Source organism: Mustelus asterias, chromosome 10, assembly GCF_964213995.1.
Source record: "Mustelus asterias chromosome 10, sMusAst1.hap1.1, whole genome shotgun sequence".
Classification (NCBI taxonomy): Eukaryota; Metazoa; Chordata; class Chondrichthyes; order Carcharhiniformes; family Triakidae; genus Mustelus; species Mustelus asterias.
The window spans coordinates 37395802-37413875 of NC_135810.1; the positions used below are offsets into that span (position 1 = coordinate 37395802).

General features: G+C 43.4%; 1 protein-coding gene and 1 non-coding gene across 2 annotated transcripts in view; both read right to left on the bottom strand.

Moving 5' to 3' along the window:
- LOC144499560 (nectin-3-like) overlaps positions 1-18074 on the bottom strand; it is a 269457-nt gene that overhangs the window by 66859 nt on the left and 184524 nt on the right. The window contains exons 3-4 of the mRNA XM_078221665.1: positions 4854-5153; positions 59-176 (exon numbers count right to left, since the gene is read on the bottom strand). Coding sequence (XP_078077791.1) covers positions 59-176; positions 4854-5153 — 418 coding nt within the window. The remainder of the gene's footprint in view (positions 1-58; positions 177-4853; positions 5154-18074) is intronic.
- On the bottom strand, positions 7920-8111 carry LOC144500164 (U2 spliceosomal RNA). The gene has a single exon (XR_013498944.1). It is a non-coding gene; the product is annotated as a U2 spliceosomal RNA (small nuclear RNA).

Below are 18074 nucleotides of genomic sequence, written 5' to 3' on the forward strand. Positions count from 1 at the left end.
AAATACCTGCAGATTTGTCAGAGGTATTTAATACCATACAAATGAAATACATACATACCTGCTCCATATATATGCGGAGGGTGATGGGTTTGCATCAGCTTTACATCTGAGTTGTACATTTTGTCTGCCAACAAACCAGTTTCCATCATATCCCATCACAGTAACTTCAGGGGCATCTGGAACAAATCAGCATACATTGGCTGCTGGAACCAGTATCTCCTATAATTAATTATATGCTTGCTATAGTTACATAAGAACATAAGAACATAAGAAATAGGAGCAGGAGTAGGCCATCTAGCCCCTCGAGCCTGCCCCGCCATTCAATAAGATCATGGCTGATCTGACGTGGATCAGTACCACTTACCCGCCTGATCCCCATAACCCTTAATTCCCTTACCGATCAGGAATCCATCCATCCGCGCTTTAAACATATTCAGCGAGGTAGCCTCCACCACCTCAGTGGGCAGAGAATTCCAGAGATTCACCACCCTCTGGGAGAAGAAGTTCCTCCTCAACTCTGTCTTAAACCGACCCCCCTTTATTTTGAGGTTGTGTCCTCATGGTCCATATGGTTACAAACACCATATTTTTGTGATTATAGTAAAATATTATAGTAGGTACATAGGGACAGGTGTAGGCTATTGAGTCCCTCAAACCTGTTCTTCCATTCAATCAGATCATAGTTGATAAGCAAACTAACTCAACATACCCACATTTGTTCTGATCTCTCAATTCCTTTGGCTAACAAAAATCCATCAGTCTCTTCTAAAATTAACAATTGACCTCTATGCAATTGCCATTTACAGAAGAGAGTTTCAAATATTTGCTGATCTTTTTTAATTGCAAGTATTTCCTAATTTCACTCCAGAAAAGTCTGACTCAATTTTTTGATGATTTCCTAGTTTTATATTTCCAAAAACAACTAGAAATAGTTGCTGCTTATCTACCCTATCTGTTCCATTTAATATTTTAAAAACTTCAATCAAATCACCCCTTAAATCATCAAAATTCCATGGAATGGACCCAGTTTGTTTGATCTGCCCATGAGCTTAAGCCTTGCTGTCCAAGTATCACTTCCTCTAAAGTCAATATAACCTGCCGAAGACATGGTGCCCAGAACTGCTCTCAATACTCCAGGTATGGTCTAACCAGGGCACTGTTTAGCTGAAGCATGAGTTGTACTCTGGACCGGTAGCTATAAAGGCCAGCATTCCAGTAAGCCGTTTTGATTATTTTGCATACCTGTGCACAGCAGGTTAATGATATATGTACCTGAACCGCCAAAACTCTTTGGACTTCCACTGTTCCTAGTTTTCGACGTTTAGAAAATACCCTGTCCTATCTATTTTTTTAAAAGTCCAAAGTGGATGGATCTCATATTTACCTGCATTGAAATCCATTTGCCAATTTTGTCAATTCACTTAATCGATCAATAAACCTCTGTAATTTGAAACTTCCAACTACATTGGCTTATAATAGTCCATTTTTGCGTCATTGGAAAATCTGGATTTGTGGCTTTCTATACCAGCAATTAAATCTTGAAAGAGTACAATGACTATTGAGGTTCTAAACCAAATCCTAGCAGGACCTCAAGTCACATCCTGCTAATCTGAACAGAAAAGCAATTCTAATGTTAATTTCAAGTTAAAATGGGCCAATCTAGAAAAGTAGCTCTTAATTAAAGACAAGTTTGGAAAATTCATAGGAGAATCATAGAATCCCTACAGTGTAGAAAGAGGCTATTCGGCCCATCAAGCCTGCACCGACAACAATTCCACCTAGGTCCTAACCCCATCATAGAATCCCTACAGAAATTGTAATTAGGGTATCTGCAATGTCCCCAACTACTACATTTTAAGATCCAGTAAAGAGAAACCATCTGTCCCTGAGGATCTGGCAATCTTTAATGACCATTAATTTCTCCATTACTGTAATTTCTCCATTACTGTTGTTTTGCTTATGTTAATTCTGTTGAGACTCTAGGGCTGGATTTCCAGGGAAGTTAAGTCAGGTAATTTGTCAACTCATCAGATCTGTCTCCAATAAAAGGGCACCTGCCCACTTACTTTCATTCCAGGGAGATGGGGGCAGAATGAAATCAGGTCTACCACCAACTGAGGCACTTCGAAGATTGCCTCGGAGGCGGGTGAGTGCCAAGACGGGCTGGTTAGAAGGCCTGCTTGGGTTCTCTGAGACTTTGGCTCAGTTATATTAAAGATTGGCTTTTAGCTCTCACTCGACCTATCCTTTATGCCACCTTCTTGCCGCCTCACACCCCCACACTACCTCCATGTCCATTCATACACACCAGGCCCCCTTCATTGCCACTGACCCAGTATCCAATGTGGGTACACCTCAGGAGCCATATCATAGAAATCATAGAAACCCTACAGTGCAGAAGGAGGCCATTCGGCCCATCGAGTCTGCACCGACCACAATCCCACCCAGACCCTACCCCCACATATTTACCCACTAATCTACGCATCCCAGGATTCTAAGGGGCAATTTTTAACCTGGCCAATCAACCTAACCTGCACATCTTTGGAGGTGAAAAAGAAACTTCTAACAATCTATACGAGCTATCACTCACACACAGTTGATACTAATAAAAAAAAGCTCTCAAGTCACGAAACACATTCAAAAAAATGTAATGCCCAAACAAGGGGAGAGGGGGTACGGGCAGCTCTGTGGGGTGCAGTTACCACAAAGGGGGCAGCTGTCGGGGGTTTGCAATTGACCACAGTGGTCACTAAGTCCATTCGTGGGACTCTGAGGGCAGCACGGGTCTTTGAGGGCAGAGTAGGTGGAAGAGCCAATAGATGGCAAGAGGGGGGATTTGTTTAGTGCCATGTAGCCTGGCCAAATGGACTGGGTGGCTGAGATAATGCCATGGAGCCCCCTCCTTGGGGTGTAGGGCTGGCTAACTCCGGCTGAGGAATAATTATGTTGCGACTTAACAGAGGGGAATGGTAGCTATGAGCTCCCTGATGGCCTCCGCTTGTGTAACCAGGGTGCCTATTAGCACTGCTAAGCCCTGCTTAAGTCCTGAAGGAGGAACTAATTATGCCCAGTTGTATACTGCGATTAATGCTTCTAACACTGACTGGCCCTCAGGAATTAGGAATTTTCGGGTTTTTTTAGAATTACTGCCCTTAGCACCATCCGATATCCACTGTTAAATCCAAGGCTGAAACTCAGCTCTCAGTGTCATGGCTGGCAGCTCGTACCTCGGGAACAAGGGTCAAAGGGCTCACAGCTGCAGCCAATGTTTCTCAACTGGTTGCGCCCAGGTAAAGATGGCCAATGGGTGAGGGCATGGCAATGACCCATGAATGGAAAACACCTCTCTCTCTCTCCCCTCACAGGTTTATTGCAGATTTTGCAATGGAACCAGTGGAGCTAGCGGTGATATTGATCACAGCAGTTGGGGAGGAGAGACTCCAGCATCAACATATAGCTGTTGACGTGTGTCACTATGAGGACCAAGGGATTGTAGACAAAGATCAGCAGATGGAGGCCACAGCAGCCAGAGAGGGAGCGCAAAGGCAATGAAGAAAGCCAAGAGTCTGTTGTTATAGGCTCTCTTTCACTGAGCTGACAGGGACTTTGGCTTACCCAGGAGATGATGAGGTACCTTTGCCATGTTCCCATGTATTTGGCCCTAAGTGGTGCTGGAGGACACCCACTGCCTGTGATGAAGGTTATGGCAGCACTTAATTTCTCTGCCTCTGGATCCTGCCAGGGGTTCCACTAGGGACCTTTGTAGGATTTGCAGGCATTCACCTGCAAGTGCATCTGAGGTGTCACAGATACACTCTTCACCAGAAGGGACTATATTATTTCAAACCGGACCAGGCTGGACAGGATGAAAGATCCACGGGATTTGGGCAGATAGCTGGTCTGTCACGGGTATGATTGATTGCATCTTTGCGTGAATGCACTGAATTGCAATCATAGCACCAGGGAGTTCCCTTCATAAACTGAAAAGTATTCCAGTCCCCGAATGTGCAACTGCCCTGTGACCATAAGCATAAAGCAGTGTGAGCCCATTTCCCAGGGAGCATCCAAGGCAGTTTCATCCTTGGCCTGTCCCAGATCCCAGAACTTTCAGGGACACCCAAGGCTACAGGATGGCTCCTCAGGAACAGGGGTTACCCCTCCAGGGTGTGGCTGATGTCCGGAAGCCACGCATTCCTACGGAGAACCGATGCAAAGAGGCACACATTGTGACTCATGCAGTGATTAAGCAGACTACCGGTATTCTCAAGATGCATTTCCAATGCATGGACAGATTTGGTGAAGCCCTGCATTAGAACCCCTAGAGGGTCTCCTATGTAGTGGTGGTGTTCTGTGCCCCCCCAAAACCTGGCTCTACAACATGGTAAGGAGGTTGCAGAAGAGGGTCTGGAGCTGCTAGATATTTTCTTGGATGAGGAGGAAGTTTAGGTATGCGCCAAGAAGGAGCCTGCAGAGGAACCAGAGGAAAGTGGTCATGTGCGCAAGGGTGCGCATGGGCAGGAGGGCCAGACACATACTCATCATCGCATGGTTCCTGGAGGACCATGATTCGGGAGTACCCCTTCAGTTTGTGGCCAGAACAATTTAAGAACATCCAAAATCTTATCAATTTTGTTTCAGTGTAACAGATGTTCAATGCAAGTAGGATGACTGATTTTTAAATGTATTTTGCTAGATTTGTTTTTAGGATACACTTCAATTTTGAGCAAGGGCAAGAAAACTAAAATAATGTCAGCAGGGGAATGTTATTTGTCTAACCTACTGAGATCATTAGATTCATGCTTATCATGACTTTAATTATACAATACATTCAGGCTTCCACATCAGGTACTTACATTGTACATCTAAGATATATGGGATTCGAGTAGTGGTATTCAGCGGTGGATGCACCACTATGCAACTGATCGGTCTCTTCCTCACAAATCGGGATGGAACAATCTTGAACCGATTTATAACAGTCACAGTTTCATTTGGGGCAGAAATCTTTGTCTGCTCCTGTTCTCCAATGAGATCTGTTTCCCAGAAAACAACTGCTGCAGGTTTTCCATTGGCTGCTGTGCATACTGCTGCAACTGTTTCGTTGGCACCATCTACAAGTGGTTCAGGGCCACCTCCCACAGTAATTGTAGGTTCAACTATAAGAGCAATAAAAAAGTAGTCGACTATTAGACATTAGCTACAGTATATACCAAAAAAAGTTAATGCTAAGTTCATTTTACTGGGACTTGCTTAAGATTTCATTTCATAGAAACAAGGCTAGTGGGATAATTACTTTTAGGTCATGCTGGTTAGCTTGAACAAAGGGCCATAGTTGGATAAATGCATTAATAGATAACTGTTGTTAGAGCTGTGCTAGGATTTTCATTTAAGCATGTTTAATTAAGATGCTTGCTGAAGTACACAAATTCATTAGTAAGTGAAAGAATAATAAAAATCGCATTAGTGAAAAATACCATGGCTCAATAGCCAGATAAGGAATAGGAACAGCTGAACTGAATGGCCATGATCAACTCTTGTTAATAGGTCTTGTGAACAGCCTTGGACCTAAATAACAGATAGTGCAATAGATTCAAATAATGAAACTTTACAACTTAGCTCTGAATGCTGGAGATGGAACATTACTAGGAATATGCAACTAGTCAGAGATGTGGGCAAGCGTGAGATGACAGTGATAGATCAATGCCAGAAGATACTTGTGAAAGCTCATGAAGCTAATGGCAGGTGAATGGCATTAAGTTCAAGCATCTGACATCATATTCAGGTTATACTTTATATATTTACAACATAAATTCAACTTGTTGCTAAAGCTATACATGCTTCAATTGCATTGTACAAGAAACTTGAAGCTAAAGAAGGGAAAAGTAGACAGGACATCTTGCTGTTCAGTTGCACATGGAAAGCATAAATTTGAATGCTGAGTGGGGCGGCACGGTAGCACAGTGGTTAGCACTGCTGTCTCACAGCGCCAGGGACCTGGGTTCGATTCCCGGCTTGGGTCACTGACTGTGTGAAGTTTGCACATTTTCACCGTGACTGCATGGGTTTCCCCTAGGTGCTCCGGTTTCCTCCCACAGTCCAAACATATGTTGGTTAGATGGATTGGCCGTGCTAAATTGCCCCTTAGTGTCAGGGGAACTAGCTGGGGTAAATGCATGGGGTTAGGGCCTGGGTGGGATTGTGGTTGGTGCAGGCTGAATGGCCTCCTTCCGCACTGTAGGATTCTATGGAGTGGGAACAGGATGAAGCTCAGATCTGGTGCCTCTTCTGGTTCAATAACCCATTGCTGACTTTTAAGCTCACATATAGACACCAAAGATGAAGAACCGGTTTAATTTTTATTTTTGCTGCCTGGATTCTCAAAGTTCATTAACACTGTGTAGATAGACCTTAACAACGTTAGGCAGTATAAGATCACACTCAAGACTGGATTATCCTTATGTCATTACTCAACACTATAATTACAGAGATAGAAAAGTTATTTAATTTGTGAGGCATGTTCAATGCAAGTATTATTTTCCTTGAACAGATTCAAAAGATAAACTTTCTATCAGTAAGGTAGCCATGTTTGTTACTTGTGTTTTTCAACTAAAAGCCACCTCTCAGCTTACTGAGAAATGATCTGCTTTAAAAGACTTTCACTCCAGCTGAAGCTCAAGAAACCACAGGTCTGTGCTATGAAAGAGGCTGAAGTAATTACTACATGTAATTATATTGCTTCTTTTATTTACCTGTATCTAATATTTTGTGTGTAGGCAAATGTATGCTAATAAATATTTTTTAAAATCACTCCAATTTTAAAAAAACATAAAAAGTTGTTCCACTGTGCTGAAGTCAAAGGGGTCACTGAGTGGTTTCAGGACATTTTTATGGAAGACGGTAAACAGCTAGAGGTTATGGTCCATATTAGTACCAAAGATATAGCTAGAAAAAGGTATGAGGTCTGAAAGTTATTTGAGGGAGCTAGGAAAGATTTTAAAAAACAGGTCTCCAAAGACAGCAATCTCAAGGTTACTGTCAGTGCCAAGTGCAAATGAGTATAGAAATAGGAAGAGAGAGCAAATAAACAGGTGGCTGTTGTGATGAAAGGTGGGGACTTGTGTGCTCTAGATTTTTGAGGCACCAGTTCTGGGGCAAGTGGTATCTGAACAAGTGGACATTTTGCAACTTAGCAGGACTGGAACCAAGACACTTGTAGACAGATTGCTAATGCTATTGAGGAGAGTTTAACTTGGCAGGGGGATGAGAACCAGAAAGGAATTCAAATAAAAGGGAAACAAAGCTTGAAATGGTAGGGTGTAAGAAGTGAAATTGAAAGACATCTGTTATAAAAGGGAGATTGATCCCCACCTTGAGAGAAAACACCAAAACCCCCAAAGAGGACCTCACTTCATAATCTGTTAAAATTGTGTTTAAAGCGCTACGATCCTGTGGTTAAGTCAAATTAACTCCCTGACACACACTCTAAAAATCAACAAATAACACTTTATTTATCTAACAGTGAACAAGTTAACTAAACCATTAACAAACCGAATAAAACACGATTCTAATGGTATGCTGTTCAGATAAATACAATTCTCATTCATTTACAAAAAAAAATAGAATTTTAGTCACTCTCTAAATTACAACCAGGTTCTGGAACCTTCTAGGTCTTTTCTGTTGAATCTTGTTTCTGGACTTTTTTCTTCTTTGCTATCTTTGGTACCTTGGCTATCAAGATGATGCTTTCTCTCGAGACATAAATGTAGCTTTGAGAACCAGCAAGTCTCTCTCTCTAAAGCTGAGATTTTGTTTATATATCCAATTTAATCCAATCAAAGTTCAATTCAGAGCCTCATCAAGTGAGACATTCCCGACCCAAGCTGACAAGACAGACCTCTCGCCTCCTGTCTTGGGCTTGATCTATATGATCCAAGCTAATTGGAGAAGGCATTGCACCTCCTCCAAGGCTTGATCTCATTTGTATCTTAGCCAAAAGGCCTAGATGCCGCTTTTAAAAATTGCTTCAAAAGAAGCCACAATGTAACCTTATGACTTCAACCAAGTACAGCATGTCGATACTACACTTGATCTTAGCCAAAAGGCCAAGAAGCTGAGAGATGTGATAGATGGCAGAAGCTCTCCTAGTTTGTCTCACTGATGCCCACCCCACCCCCGTCTTTTATACCCCTCATGGCATATCAATATTTCCCACAATGGGATTGGTTCTAGGTTGCCAAACCCATCAATTTCAAATTCAATAAGTGCCTAATTCAAACTGATTGGTTAAATTCAAAAACAGCCTGTTGGCTTGGCAACACTGTTGCCTGGCCTCTTGAAACAAATGTTTCAATTTTGGCTCTCCATGCACCGGACCCTTTTTTAAAACGCTAAGCACAGAAAAAGCACTACTTTTTAAAGGGACCATGCACTGTTTTCCATTCTAGCAATTTACAATTTCACAAACACCAAATTGTAACATTCTAAACTCCCAATCTACAATTACTCTACCCAACTACGCAACACAGCAGAAACAAAAGCCAGCATCAAATAGGATCAAAGTACAATAAAATAATTAAAGGCATGCAGCATTCATAAATGAAATGATGGCATAAATAGAAGTAAACGGGTAGGATCTAATTGCATTACAGAGGCATGAATCCAGGGTGATCGAGGTGGGAACTGAATGTTCAACAGTATTTAACATTTAGGAAGGTTAAGCAAAAAGGAAAAGGAGGTGGGTAGCACAATTAATAAAGAAAGTCAGTACCTTAGTGAGAGGGGATCTTAGATGGGAAGATCATGATGTAGAATCAGTTTGTATGGAGCTAAGAAACAGCTTTGGCGGGAGTTATTTTTAGGCCACCAAGTGATAACGTAGGGCATGGTATAAATCAGGAAATTAGAGATGCATGCAAGAAGGGCAATACAGTAAACATGGGGGACTTCAATTTAGAAACAAACTAGGTCAATTTAATTAGCACTAATGCTGTGGATTACAAATTCCTGGATTGTGCATGGATAGTTTTTACTGAACAGTATGTTAAGTAACCAACTAGAGAACAGACTATTTTAGATCTAGTATTCTATATTGAGAAAGGGTTGATCAATAATCACATCATAAAGAAGCCTTTAGGGACAAGTGATATGATGTGTTAGAATTTTACATTAAATTTTAAAGAAATGTAACTCAATCTAAAACTAAGATCTTAAATCTAAACAAAGGAAACTATCACTCAAAACCAATGGTGCTAATGCAGCAAAAAATAATAATTCGACATTGAGAAACCCAGGGTAAAACGTTACCAGCGTTCAAGGCAGGCACACTTAAGGCAGTTAGCTGAACAATGTGAATTTGGAAAGACGCTCAACAAGATGTTAACAGATGATTTGGTTTGTGGTGTGAACAACTTCACCACATGACAAAAATTATTAGCAAAGACAGAACTTACCTTGGCAAGAGCATCAGAGATTGCTCAGGCAACAGGAAGCGCTGAAAAGGTACATTCGAATTACAAAGCACACAGTGAGGCAAGGCCAACCAAGCTGGATTTGAATCTCAGGGAGTCGTGGCACCAGGGAGGAGGGCACTGAAAGCTGAGAGTTAAAGAGCAGCAAGCAAGACAGGGACAGAAATTCAGAAATTTCAGTCTGCAGACGAAGAAGTTATTTTGGTGCAGGGAAAAACACTCCCAAGAGAGGTGTAAATGTAAAAATGCAACTTAGAGGGGGCAGATTAGGATTAAATGCAGAACCAAAAAAAGCCAACCAAGGGCCAACAAAAAAAAATACAACGCCAGGGCAGAGTTTAGAAAATGATTCCAAAGTAGAATCTGAAGTTTACAGAATAAACAATATTAAAGTGAGCAAGTCAACCACAATTGTAATTGCGTTGTGAACAGACGATCACTAAAAATGGGGATGGATACAGGAGCCTCTGCCACCGTCATTGGAGAGCAGACTTATCGTATTAGCAGGGTAGGAACCCTTGAATTAAAAAGCGCAACAGCCAGGCTGGCCAGCTAAACTGGAGAAGCCTTGAAAGATCCTCAGTATCACAACAGCACCAGTAACCTACCAACATCAATCAGCTCAGTCACCAATCATCATGGCCAAAGACAATCAGGATATGTGGAGATAATAAGATAACCATTAACCAAGCAGCAAAACTGGATAGGTATCCTATACCGAAAATCGAAGATCTGTAACCCACGTGGTTACAGGGATGGTGCAGGAGGGAGGGATTCAGATACCTGGACAATTGGGGCTCTTTCTGGGTAGGTGGGACCTCTACAAACGGGATGGTCTGCACTTGAACCAGAGGGGTACCAATATCTTGGGGGGGAAATTTGCTAATGCTCTTCGGGAGGGTTTAAACTAATTCAGCAGAGGGGTGGGTACCTGAATTGTAGCTCCGGTGTACAGGAGGTTGAGAGTAGTGAGGTCATGGATGAGGTTTCAGAGTCGCAGGAGTGTACTGGTACACAGGAAGGCGGTTTGAAGTGTGTATACTTCAACGCCAGGAGCATCCGGAATAAGGTGGGTGAGCTTGCAGCATGGGTTGGTACCTGGGATTTCGATGTTGTGGCCATCTCGGAGACATGGATAGAGCAGGGACAGGAATGGTTGTTGCAGGTTCCGGGGTTTAGATGTTTCAGTAAGTGCAGGGAAGGTGGTAAAAGAGGGGGAGATGTGGCATTGTTAGTCAAGGACAGTATTACAGTGGCAGAAAGGACATTTGATGAGGACTCGTCTACTGAGGTAGTTTGGGCTGAGGTTAGAAACAGGAAAGGAGAGGTCACCCTGTTGGGAGTTTTTTATAGACCTCCGAAAAGTTCCAGAGATGTAGAGGAAAAGATTGCAAAGTTGATTCTGGATAGGAGCGAAAGTAACAGCGTAGTTGTACTGGGGGACTTTAACTTTACAAATATTGACTGGAAAAGCTATAGTTTGAGTACTTTAGAGGGGTCGGTTTTTGTCCAATGTGTGCAGGAAGGCTTCCTGACGCAGTATGTAGATAGACCAACAAGAGGCGAGGCCACATTGGATTTGGTACTGGGTAATGAAACAGGCTAGGTGTTAGATTTGGAGGTAAGTGAGCACTTTGGTGACAGTGACCACAATTCGGTTATGTTTACCTTAGCAATGGAAAAGGATAGGTATATACCAAAGGGCAAGAGTTATAGCTGGGGGAAAGGAAATTATGATGCAATTAGGCGAGATTTAGCTGGCATAGGTTGGGGAAGGAAACTGCAGGGGATGGGCACAATTGTAATGTGGAACTTGTTTAAGGAACAGCTACTACGCATCCTTGATAAATATGTACCTGTCAGGCAGGGAGGAAGCAGACGTGTGAGGGAACCATGGTTTACTAAGGAGGTTGAATCTCTTGTGAAGAGGAAGAAGGAGACTTATGTTAAGATGAGACGTGAAGGCTCAGTTAGGGCACTTGAGAGTTACAAGTTAGCCAGGAAGGACCGAAAGAAAGAGTTAAGAAGAGCCAGGAGGGGACATGAGAAGTCTTTGGCAGGTAGGATCAAGGAAAACACTAAAGCTTTCTATAGGTATGTCAGGAGTAAAAGAATGACAAGGGTAAGATTAGGGCCAGTCAAGGACAGGAGTGGGAAGTTGTGCGTGGAGTCTGAAGAGGTAGGAGAGGCACTAAATGAATATTTTTCGTCGGTATTCACACTGGAGAGGGACAGTGTTGTCGAGGGCAGTACTGAGATGCAGGCTGTTGGACTGGATGGGATTGATGTTCATAAGGAGGAGGTGTTAGCAATTCTGGAAAGGGTAAAAATAGATAGGTCCCCTGGGCCGGATGGGATTTATCCTAGGATTCTCTGGGAGGCTAGAGAGGAGATTGCAGAGCCTTTGGCTTTGAACTTTGTGTCGTCATTGTCTACAGGAACAGTGCCAGAAGACTGGAGGATGGCAAATGTTGTCTCCTTGTTCAAGAAGGGGAGTAGGGACAACCCTGGTAATTATAGACCGGTGAGCCTTATTTCTGTTGTGGGCAAAGTATTGGAAAGGATTCTCAGAGATAGGATTTATAATCACCTAGAAAGGAATAATTTGATTAGGGATAGTCAGCATGGTTTCGTGAAGGGTAGGTCGTGCCTCACAAACCTTATTGAGTTCTTTGAGAAGGTGACCAAAGAGGTGGATGAGGGTAAAGCGGTTGATGTGGTGTGTATGGATTTCAGCAAAGCATTTGATAAGGTTCCCCATGGTAAGCTTTTGCAGAAAACACGGACACATGGGATTGAGGGTGATTTAGTGGTTTGGATCAGGAATTGGCTAGCTGTAAGAAAACAGAGGGTGGTGGTTGACAGAAAATAATCATCCTGGAGTTCAGTTACTGGTGATGTACCGCAAGGATGTGTTTTGGGGCCACTGCTGTTTGTCAGTTTTATTAATGGCCTGGATGAGGGCATGGAAGGATGGATTAGTAAATTTGCGGATGACACTAAAGTTGGTGGAGTTGTAGACAGTGCGGAGGGAAGTGGCAGGTTACAGAGGGACATCGATAAGCTGCAGAGTTGGGCTGAGAGGTGGCAAATGGAGTTTAATGCGGAAAAGTGTGAGGTGCTTCACTTTGGAAGGAGTAACAGGAATACAGAGTACTGGGCTAATGGTAAGATACTTGGTAGTGTGGATGAACAGAGGGATCTGGGTGTCCATGTGCATAGATCCCTGAAAGTTGGCACCCAGGTTGATAGGGTTGTTAAGAAAGCGTACGGTGTGTTAGCTTTTATTGTTAGAGGGATTGAGTTTCGGAGCCAGGAGGTCATGCTGCAACTGTACAAAACTCTGGTGCGTCCGCATTTGGAGTATTGCGTACAGTTCTGGTCGCCGCATTATAGGAAAGATGTGGAAGGGTTGGAAAGGGTAGAGAGGAGATTTACCAGGATGTTGCCTGGTATGGTGGGAAAATCGTATGAGGAAAGGCTAAGGGGCTTGAGGTTGTTCTCGTTAGAGAGAAGAAGGTTAAGAGGTGACTTAATAGAGGCATACAAGATGATCAGAGGATTAGATAGGGTGGATAGTGAGAGCCTTTTTCCTCGGATGGTGATGGCTAGCATGAGGGGACATAGCTTTAAATTGAGGGGTGAGAGATATAGGACAGATGTTAGAGGTAGGTTCTTTACTCAGAGAGTAGTAGGGGCGTGGAATGCCCTGCCTGCAGCAGTAGTGGACTCATCAACATTAAGAGCATTCAAATGGTTATTGGATAAACATATGGATGATATTGTAATAGTGTAGATTAGAGGGGCTTTAGATTGGTTCCACTGGTCGGCGCAACATCGGGGGCCGAAGGGCCTGTACTGCGCTGTAGTGTTCTATGTTCTATGTGTGCCAAGTTAGCTAGCGGGTTAACTTATATGAAACTTGACATGAGTCACGCTTATCTACAGATAAAGTTAGATGAGGCTGCATCCACAAAGGCTTATATCAATATACCCAGCTGCCAGTTGGAGTATCTTCGGCATGCGCCATATTCCAACATACTATGCAAAGCTCGTTACAACAAGGACTGTCCAAGGTAGTTGTCTAGTGTCAAGTGTATTAATTACTGGAGTTTCTGAAGAAGACCACTTGACAAATTTGGAGAAAGTGTTGAAAACATTAGAAGCAGGGGAAGCTCAAGGAAGAGAAACGCACATTTCAAGCCCATGCAGTAACACATTTGGGATTAAGGGACAATGCTCAAAGACTGCATCCCGTGGAGGAGAAGGTGGATGGCACGGTGGTTAGCACTGCTGCCTTACTGCACCAGGGGCCCGGGATTGATTCCCGGCTTGGGTGACTGTGCGGAGTCTGCATGTTCTCCCCGTTTCTGCATGGGTTTCCCCCGGGTGCTCCGGCTTCCTCCCACAGTCTGCAAGACTGTGCATTGGCCATGCTAAAATTCTCCCTCAGGGTACCTCAACAGGCGCTGAAGGGGATTTTCACAGTAACTTCATTGTAGTGTTAATGTAAGCCTGCTTGTGACATTAATAAATAAACTTAAACTTAAACCTTAGGTTAAAGGCAATCCAGGGAGCACCAGCCTCCAGAAACATATTGGAACTTAAATTATTCTTGGGAAAGGTGAATTATTATGGATGATTTATCCCCAACCTGTCCACATTTTTGGCACCTTTCCATTAGCTTCTCAGAGTGTACCAAAGGTGGCACTGGGATAAACATCAAAAAGGAACCATTTGAGCGAGTTACAATGACATTGCTGTCTTCAAACCTCTTGGTCCATTTTGATCCTGCATAAGAAATAGTGCTGACCTGTGTTGCCTCACCCCACAGAATAGGTGCAGTATTGTCCCACAGACTTGGATGGTGTAGACAGTAAGAGACACAGAGGGCCTAATCTCAGACTGAAAAGGAAGGTTTGGCTATTACTTATGGGGTGAAAAAATTTAATCAGTACATTTATGGACATCACTTTATGATAATTGACAACCATAAGCCACTTTTAGGGCTGTTGAGAGGGGACAAAGCCATTCTCCACATTTCTTCAAAGACGGTCCAATGTTGGGACCCTCAATATTGGATCCCAACAGTGGCACATGACTATGTTTTAACATAAGCCAAGCACCCACGGTGCCAATGCGGATGCTTTAAGCCGCCTTCCTTTGCCACAAAATATTCCACCACCACCAGTGCCCCAAGAAATTGTGCTCACTGTCAACTTTCTATACACATTACCTGTATCAACACGAAAGGATATCATTTTATCTAAAGTCAAAAATTGGTCCTTCACAGTTGGCATTATGACAGGTCTGGGCAATTTCAACCTTTCCAAATCAGGAAGGATGATCTGAGTTGGAAAGATGGGGAGTACTGTTGTGGGGAGCCAGGGTGGTCGTTGCTACTCCTGCTTGGACAATGCTATTACAAGAATAGCACATCCCTGTATGACGAAAATGAAAATATTAGCTCGGAGTTACGTGTGGGTGTGTGAAATTGATAAAGACATCAAAGACTTTGGTAGACACTGTGACCAGTGTCAAGTACAACAAAAGTTACCACCCTTGGCTCTTCTGCACCCCATCGGATTGGCTAGGCAAGCTGTGGATGTGACAATGTTGATTTTACAGGCCCTTTTACGGGCGGCATGGTTCTCCTCATTACGGACACTCATTCAAAATGGATGAACATTCAGGAGATGAAAACCACGATATCCTTAGCCACAACTGATTAACTACGGCAAACGTTTGCCATACATGGGTTACCTGAGTGCTGGTCTCTGACAATGGGACTGCGTTTTCATACAAACCAGTGGGATTCAGCATGTGAGAACAGCCCCCTACCACCCGACCTCAAATGGATTATAGAGCCATAGATGTTTACATCACGGAAACAGGCTCTTCAGCCCAACTTGTCCATGCCGCCTTTTTTTTAAAAAAAAGCCTAAGCTAGTCCCAATTGCCACATTTGGCCCATATCCCTCTATACCCATCTTACCCATGTAACTGTCTAAACGCTTTTTAAGACAAAATTGTACCCGCCTCAACTACTACCTCTGACAGCTTGTTCCATACACTCACCACCCTGTGTGTGAAAAAAGTGTCCCTCTGGACACTTTTGTATCTCTCCCCTCTCACCTTAAACCTATGCCCTCCAGTTTTAGACTCCCCTACCTTTGGGAAAAGATATTAACTATCTCGCTGATCTATGTCCCTCATTATTTTATAGACCTCTATAAGATCACCCCTCAGCCTCCTACGCTCCAGAGAAAAAAGTCCCAGTCTATCCAGCCTCTCCTCATTACTCAAACCATTAAGTCCTGGTAACAACTGAGTAAATGTATTTTGCACTCTTTCTACTTTAATAATATCCTTTCCATAATAGGGGTGACCAGAACTGTACACCGTGGCCTTATACAACTTCAACAAGACATCCCAACTCCTGTATTCAATGTTCTGACCAATGGAACCAAGCATGCTGAATGTTATATTGTTATTATGAATGCCTTTTTCAGCACTCTGTCCACCTGTGACTCCACTTTCAAGGAGCTATGAACCTGTATTCCTGGATCTCTTTGTTCTGTAATTCTCCCCAACACCCTACCATTAACTGAGTAAGTCCTGCCCTGGTTCAATCTAGCAAAATGCATCACCTTGCATTTACCTAAATTAAACTCCATCTGCCATTCATCAGCCCACTGGCCCAATTGATCAAGATCCCGTTGCAATCTGAGATAATCTTCTTCACTGTCCACTATGCCACCAATCTTGGTGTCAACTGCAAACTTACTAACCATGCCTCCTATATTCTCATCCAAATCATTAATATAAATGACAAATAACAGTGGACCCAGCACCGATCCCTGAGGCACACCGCTGGTCACAGGCCTCCAGCTTGAAAAACAACCCTCGACAACCACCCTCTGGCTTCTGTCACCAAGCCAATTTTGTATCCATTTAGCTACCTCACCCTGGATCCCATGAGATTTAATGTGATGCAACAACCTATCATGCGGTACCTTGTCAAAGGACTTGCTAAAGTCCATGCAGACAACAATAACTGCACTGCCCTCATCTACCTTCTTGGTTATCCCTTCAAAAAACTCAATCAAATTTGAGACACATGATTTTCCACTCACAAACCCATGCTGACTGTCCCTAATCAGTCCTTACGCCTCTAAATGTCTGTAGATCCTGTTTCTCAAAATACCTTTCAACAACTTACCCACTACAGATGTGAGGCTCACAGGCCTGTAGTTCCCAGGCTTTTCCCTGCAGCCCTTCTTAAACAAAGGCACAACATTTGCCACCCTCCAATCTTCAGGCACCTCACCTGTGATTATCGATGATTCAAATGATCTCTGCTAGGGGACCTGCAATTTCATCCCTAGCCTCCCACAATGTCCTGGGATAGACTTCATCAGGTCCCGGGAATTTATCTACCTTGATGGGCTTTAAGACTTCCAGCACCTCCTTCTCTGTAATATGTACACTCCTCAAGACATCACTATTATTTCCCCAAGTTCCCTCACATCCATACTTTTCTCAACAATAAATACTGATGAGAAATATTCATTTAGGATCTCACCCATCTCTTGTGGATCCGCACATAGATGACCTTGTTGATCCTTAAGAGGCCCTACTCTCTCCCGAGTTACTCTTTTGCCCTTTATGTATTTGTAGTAGCTCTTTGGATTCTCCTTTGCTTTATCTGCCAAAACAATCTTGTGTCCCCTTTTTGCCCTCCTGATTTCTCTCTTAACTCTACTCCTACACCTCCAACGCTCTTCAGGGGATTCACTTGATCCCAGCTGCCTATGCATATCATGTGCCTCCTTCTTCTTCTTAACCAGGCCTCAATATCCCAAGTCATCCAGGGTTCCCTACTTCTACCAGCCTTGCCCTTCACTCTAAGAGGAATGTGCTTACCCTGAACCCTGCTTAACAGACTTTTGAAAGCCTCCCACTTACCAGACGTTTTTTTGCTTTCCCACAGACTCCCCCCAATTAACTCAGAGAAATCAGAGAAACCCTACAGTACAGAAAGAGGCCATTCGGCCCATCGAGTCTGCACCGACCACAATCCCACCCAGGCCCTACCCCCATATCCCTACATATTTTACCCACTAATCCCTCTAATCTACGCATCCCAGGACACTAAGGGGCAATTTTAGCATGGCCAATCAACCTAACCCGCACATCTTTGGACTGTGGGAGGAAACCGGAGCACCCGGAGGAAACCCACGCAGACACGAGGAGAATGTGCAAACTCCACACAGACAGTGACCCAAGCCGGGAATCGAACCCAGGCCCCTGGAGCTGTGAAGCAGCAGTGCTAACCACTGTGCTACCGTACCGTGTTGTTGAAAGTTCCTGCCTGATACCATCAAAATTGGCCTGGACCCATTTTAGAATTTTAACTTTTGGGCCAGACCCATCATTCTCCATAGCTATCTTAAATCTAATAGAATTATGGTCACTGGTCCCAAAGTGATCCCTCATTAACACTTCTATCACCTGCCCTTTCTTATTTCCCAAGGAGATCAAGTTTTGCCCCCTCTCTAGTTGGGACATCCAGATACTGAATGAGAAATACCTCCTGATTACACTCAA